Source organism: Pteropus alecto, unplaced genomic scaffold (assembly GCF_000325575.1).
Source record: "Pteropus alecto unplaced genomic scaffold, ASM32557v1 scaffold5, whole genome shotgun sequence".
Lineage (NCBI taxonomy): Eukaryota > Metazoa > Chordata > Mammalia > Chiroptera > Pteropodidae > Pteropus > Pteropus alecto.
Window position 1 is genome coordinate 10,102,616 of NW_006441953.1, and position 6,740 is coordinate 10,109,355.

At 40.2% G+C, this 6,740-nt stretch overlaps 1 protein-coding gene across 1 annotated transcript in view; it reads right to left on the minus strand.

The window, feature by feature from the left end:
• Nucleotides 1-6,740, minus strand: part of PGM2 (phosphoglucomutase 2) — a 29,583-nt gene that overhangs the window by 21,338 nt on the left and 1,505 nt on the right. Inside the window, exon 2 of the mRNA XM_006918939.3 lies at nt 3,138-3,305. Within this exon, the coding sequence (XP_006919001.1) occupies nt 3,138-3,305 (168 nt within the window). The remainder of the gene's footprint in view (nt 1-3,137; nt 3,306-6,740) is intronic.

Genomic DNA, 6,740 nt, shown 5'->3' on the forward strand with positions numbered 1-6,740 from the left:
CATAGCTTCGTTGCCAGAGCTGTGCTGGTTCAGAATGCCTTTGGTATTTCCTGAACAAAAACATTGTGTTGGGCATATCTTCTGAGGTTGAGTGATACAAAGAAATAAGGACACATGTGTATTGGTTTCGTGGGTTCCCCAGAAAGCACTGAGATGCTTGTAACCTTCTCTCTCTCCCTGGTTGACTCCTATCTTGTGGCCTTAAAGCTCAAGGGGCAAAAAGCATTCAGCTTTTAGTCCAAAATCTCATATCTCCAAATTGCTGAGGCTGAGGACCTGAGAGAATGGCTAAGGGAAAGGGCGATGCTTATTCTATAGGGAAGACTCAGTGTGGGATGAAGAAGGCTTTTCCGAATTGAAATGTTATCTTAGGACATAAGAAATAAACTTTGTATGGCTTCAAAGGTCAAACTATGACCAATATGTAAAAGCTACAGAAAGATAGATTTTGACTCAAAATAATGAAAGCATTTTTTTAAGTTTATTGAGGTAACATTGGTTAATACAATCATATAATTTTCAGGTGTACATTATAATTTGACATCTATATATTCTATTGTGTGATTACCATCCAGAGTCCAGTTTCCTTCAGAAACTATTTTTTAATGAGAACAATCCAAAGATAGATAGGCTATTTCAGAAGACAATGGGTTCTCCATCATTGACGTTTCGTGGCTTGGTTACGTAACCTAAGAGGAAATTATAACCTCTACCGATGAGGGAAACAATATAAAAGTTTCTCACTGATCTCTACCCTGATTCCCACTGGGGTGTTCTAGACTCACATATATCTGCTCCTTAAATCCAACCAGATGGCTTTTGGGGGCACCATTAGGATGACAGTACACATTGGAGACCAGCGGGCAGGGTGCCGAGGCCATAGTGAAAGCCAGCACATTCTGTCACCACGCTAGCCAAGGCTGGGAGTGGAACCTGGGGGGGGTTTGTCTGGGAATCTTTTTCCTCTAATTTGGAAACCACTCCTAAGATTTTAAAAATGCACCTGCTACTCTCATAACATTGCCTTAACTCTTGGCCTCCTCGATTCCTGTTGTTTCAGTGTTTCAGCGTAGGCTGGACGACCACTTTGGAGTGGTGGGGAACACAGGGGAAATTATCCCAAGGGATTGAACTAGATACCTTTAAGGGATCTTAAGATCTACTCATCTTAGTTTAGTAGGATTCTTAGCTATTACAGGGTCTACTCCCAGAAGAGACCTATTTCCCTGGGGGAGAGAGGTATGAGGTAAGTCCTAAGACTTTTCTAGGGAAAGGTTTCAGCATTCCTAGAAACTAGATGTAGATGAATATAGGAGAAAAGGTTGTAGGTTCAATCCCTTAGAATTCCCCCAAATTAGGCCTAACTGGAGGAGTGACCAATAGGATTTTCCAAAGATGGCCATGCCAATATATCCCATCCCACACGCTCCTCTCATGTGACATTGACATTCCTCCATTGAGAGGTGGCTGTCTACATGTCATCTCCTTAAATACTGACTCACTTTTAACAAATAGGGTATGGTGGAAGTGATTTGGGCTGACTTTCAAGGTGAGATTATAAAAGTCAATACAGCCTCCACCTGGCACACACACTCTCTCTGCTTGCTATATCCCAGGCCACATGTAGTGAGTGGTCCAGGCCCAGCTAAGGTGTCAGGCAAAGCCAGCAATAACTGCAGATGTATGAGTGAGGGGGCTTTCAGACGATTCCAGGTTCCTAGCTGCCCAGGTGATGCCATGTGTAACTGAGATTAACTGTCCCCACTGAGCTCCATTCACATTACAGATCTGTGAGCAAAATTAACTGTTTAACATCAGTGTTTTGGGTGATTTGTGCTACAGCCCTAGTAAACAGAGCAGAAGGTGACCTTCATCAGCAGCACAATTCCGTGTTATCATCAAGTAGAACAGGATTCCCAGGCTCGCTCCATTCCTAGCCTGCCCGCAAAGATGTCAGGGAGCCCTACTGCTGAACAAGTATTTGTGGCCAGGGGTTCCCATGGCAACTCTGTATTCTCAGGCAAGGTTTTCCTGCCTTCTTAGGGTTTTGCTAGAACGTGCCCAACTCCCTTTTACGAAAGGTACATGTGAGGTACACGTAATCACCATTAGTCAATTTTTCTAGCCTTTTCTTTTCTAGAATTAAAGTGACCTTCATTCTTAACAAGTCCAAGTAGTTGGAGAAACGGAATAATCTATTCTTCATTTCCATTGTAAATGGAACTCTCCATACTCAGTGGCAAAGGCTTCATCTCTATTTCTAAAGTTGTGTCTATACTCTGAGAGTAAAATTTATAAATGAAGGCAAGGGAACTCAGCAATAATTTCCACCTATACTATACAATGAAACTAAACCGAATTGGCTCTTGGTTACTCCGGCAGTAAGAAAAACTTTTTAAATTCTTGCAGCTGTACAGCCAGAACAAATATTACAAGACCATCATAAAAATCAGTCAGCTTAGTTGGTAGATTTGTACTGGAATGAAAGCTCCATCAGGATATCTCTCTGTTTTAGTCATTATTATATACCCAATGCTTGGCACATAAGCACTCAATAACCCTCTGTTAAATGAATGAAAGAATAAATGGCTGTATGAGTTTTGAAACAACTATGGCTTCAACCAACTGTGCGAGCCTTACTTTATGGAATAAATGTGTGACTCTCTGTGCCTAGGCAAACCCTCAAGACCTGGCCATATTTAAAACAAATTAGACCTGTCAAACACAAAAGGATCCTGGGGTTAAATTAATTAAACAAGGAGGCCATCAGATTGAGATAGTTTTAATGCCTTCAGTAGCCTAAGTAAGCAAGCTAAAACCTGTTAAGTGAGCCAAAACTGAAGCTTGTAAAGGCCTCAGGGTTAAGAAATCAAAACCTAATGCTAAGTAGGCAGTCCCAAATAAGGCAACCACTTGATCTATAGCCAAACTATAATTTCTTTGTTCTGCTTCTGCCTCTTTTCTGTAGTCTTTTTCCTAGCTCCCTTCAGTAGAGTGCTCCCAACCATTTCATTCAGTACTGCCAATTCGAGCAGATTTTTGCTCAAATAAACTCCTAAAATTTTTAATATGCCACAGTTTACCTTGTAACACTATGGGTATATTAAGAATAACTAAGAAATATAAAAATGTGGTACCTGTGTAGTCTGGATGATGGTTAAATCGTTCATATGAGAAATTCCTGCTCCCATAGCAGCTCTGAGGCCAGCTGTCCCAAACTTCATTCGAGCCCCAAAACATTTTTGTAGTTCTTCTTTATTACTTCCTGCAATTAGTTGTTTCACTGACTCTAGAGTTAAAGGGTTCTGCAAAACAGAAATGTATACACCAGATATAGCCATGTGAACAACAGAATAAAAAATCTGAAAAATGAAAAAATCTACAATAATTCTACCTGGAGGAGAATATATATATATATATTACTTTGTGAAATATATCTATATCTACATCTATCTATCTATCTATCTATCTATCTATCTATCTATAGATATAGATATAGATATATGCTTTTCAATATTTTGATGCTTTTGACATTCGAAGCGTAAAGTTTCTTTTTAATTATAATGAGTGATATTGAGATATAATAATACATATTTAGTTTTAGAATAGTTTAGGATAGTTTTAGAATAGAAATATTTAGCCCTTGGTTCCTGGCACGGAACTTCTAAAACCCTTAGAACTTCTGATTAAGGTGAGGAGCATCTTTTGCTATTCTTAATAACACTTCTTCACAGCCATACTGAGTTTACACTAATGAGATGACTCTTGAGGATGGGAGCTAGTTGTCAGGGGAGCCAACCATATGATTGGAGGGTTGGAACTTTCAGCCCCATCCCTGGACCTCCAGGGAGGGGAGCTAGGCTGGAGATTAGGTTCAATCATCAATGGCCAAGGATTTAGTTAATCATGCCTATGTAATAGAATCTCCATAAAAACCCTAAACAACAGGGTTTAGAAAGCTTCTGGGCTGGTGAACACACAGAGGTGCTGGGAATGTGGTGCTCCTGGAAACGGCGTGGAAGCTCTCTCTGCACCTCTTCCTACATACCTTGCCTTGTGATCTCTTCCATTGGCTGTTTCTGAGTTATGTTCTGTATAATAAAACTGGTAATAGTAAGCGAAGTGATCTCCTTAGTTCTGCGAGCTGTTCTAGGAAATTATCAAACCCAAGAAGGTGGTCATGGTAATCCCAGATTTATCACTGGTTGGTCAGAAGTACAGGTGACAACCTGAGACTCTACTGGCATCTGAAATGGGGGCAGTATTGTGGGACGGAGCCCTGAAGCTGGAGGGTCTGCGATAACTCCCCGGAGTTTGTGTCAGAACTGAGCTGAATTGTAGGACACACATTTGGTATGGAAAACTCACACAGTTGATGTCAGAAGTGCTCTGAGTAGAAGAAAACAGTCTTTACCTTTATAATGTAAGTATTATTTTCTTTCCTATGAAGGCAAGCACTTTTGGAGAAAGGAAATGAACATATAGGTTTTGGGGTCTGACACCCAGAATGGAATCTCAGCCACACCACCACTCACCAACTCTATTCACTTGGGCAAACAGTCTAGGTCTTCCTCACGAAGTGGTTTTTGAGGTGGTTTTACATTAAATTAATATAAAACATCTTTCTCTGTCTGGCATTTACTTGTAGTCAAATGTTCATTTTATTCCCTAATATCTTCAAATTTTTCCAGAGAGTGATAAGGTTATGTAATTTAAATCAAAACCTTACTTGTAATGTTTTATAATTTGTACAATGCTTTCACAAACCTGGTTACATTTAAATCTTATAATGACGGCAAGAGGCAGACAAATATCAAAAATCCCTTTTCACAGATGGGAAAGCCTCAGAGATTAATAAAAGACTTGCTTAAAAAGCATAATCAGCATTAACTTAGTGCCTTTTCTATTACATTAACTGCTTCAAATAGACATTCACATGAATCATTTAAATTCATTTTACATTGCCCTATTTTCTTTGTATAACAGTGGCAGAAAATGTTAAGAATAGAGAAAAATGACAATTATATTAATTCTATATTAGACATTTTAAATGAAGAATTCAGTGGAACAATAGAGTAAGTTCTTTATTTCTATCAGTCATCAATCATCCCACGAGATGAACATGTGGGCAAGATGTGACCACAAAATTAAACTTTGTAATGTTATTGCAATAAAACCTTGGCTTTCTGGAATTCAGCCCACATTTCCAGATCGTTCCAGATTCAAGAAGAATCAAGTAAAAGCTCACCTTTTTGGTTAAAAGCAATAGTCACTGATCACAGAGCACAATCTGACCAATCAGAGTGTCAGCAGCCCCCAAAGAGGAGCTGAGGTCTGGAACATAAAACGATTAGTATTTGTCAAGTGAATGAGAAAGCAAAGACTTTCAGGTCACAGCCAATATGTGGTGATCCTCAGTGTAGATTTGGAAAATCCTACCTGGCCTTCGAGATCTATAAAAGACCAATAGCCTGAGAGAAACTAAAGAAGGCAGAGAGATAAGAATGAAAAGTCAAGAGAGCAGCAGAAGTGAGAATCAGCTGTGGGAGTGACCAAAGCTGACAGCAGCTAAAGGAACAGGGATGAAGGTCCAGTGGGAACAGAGCACCTGCCAGGTACCTCGCTCCCTCACCCTTGGGGGACTCAGACCAAAGAGCTCCGGTGCTTTTAGCTGGTGGGAAGTTCCCTCTGGGGCCTCTCTCAAACCAAAGAAGAAATCGAGAGAGGAAAGAACAAGAAAAGTGGGAGTGATCAAAAAATAAAAAGGACAACATTCCCTCACCTCCAACCAGGGAGGTACTATCCCTCTACAGATACAACATTTTGTGGAAATCGGGTTTTCATTTCTTCAAAGGGAACGTTTTATGGAACAATTCATTACCAGCTGTGCCTCTAAACCATTTCTACACACTCCAAGTTACTAAGTTATCAGAAATGGAAACACTTTCCTTCCCTAAAGAATTACAAGGCTGTCTTTCCAGGAAAAGAAAAACCACCCGAGTTGCCAATAGCATTCAAAAACAGGACGTGCATTCCACCTACAGCGACCCAGAGGGCAAAGAGGGGAAGCTGGCCCTGCTGATAGGATGTGCAATCAGCTTCATATTCTTAACAACTATTTTAGGTACGGGTACCTTCCGCTTTTCCAAAGTGTGTGTTATGAAATACCTACATTAGTACCAGGTTTTGCTAACTGAAAAGAAATGGGGGAGGATTTTCACTTTTATGAAAAAAGGCGAAAAGTGAAAATAGCGATTAGCGTTTGTTTGGTAGCAGCCCTTACAGAGGTGGCAGCAACTCCAGCAGCGAGAGAGGCCGCCAAGCTCCTTTCCCAGGAAATACACTCAGCATCTCAGCATCAAGCCCAATAGCTTTGAACTGTGTCTGTGAGCATCTTTGCTTCATCTCGGTTTATTTCGTTCATCCCTTAGCAAGATGTGTCCTAAGAGAGCTCATAGGGTGTTAGGCTTAGCTTAAAACAATGTGATTAAACGTTTCGACCAAGGAGAATGACATAGAGACATTGTATGTGCTTTGAATTTGCCCACGTCCACCATTCATCCTATCTACATGCAGAAAGAATCTAGAAAACTGACAGACAAAGTTACTACTGGTTCTGCTAACTGTAAAGAGGTCCCCTTTAGTTAGTATCTACTTAAGGATAAGATGGAAAGTCTATTGCTTGAGTGAGTTTTTGGGTATACGAAGTGAAAGCGTGGTGTGTATTTATCACATCATTC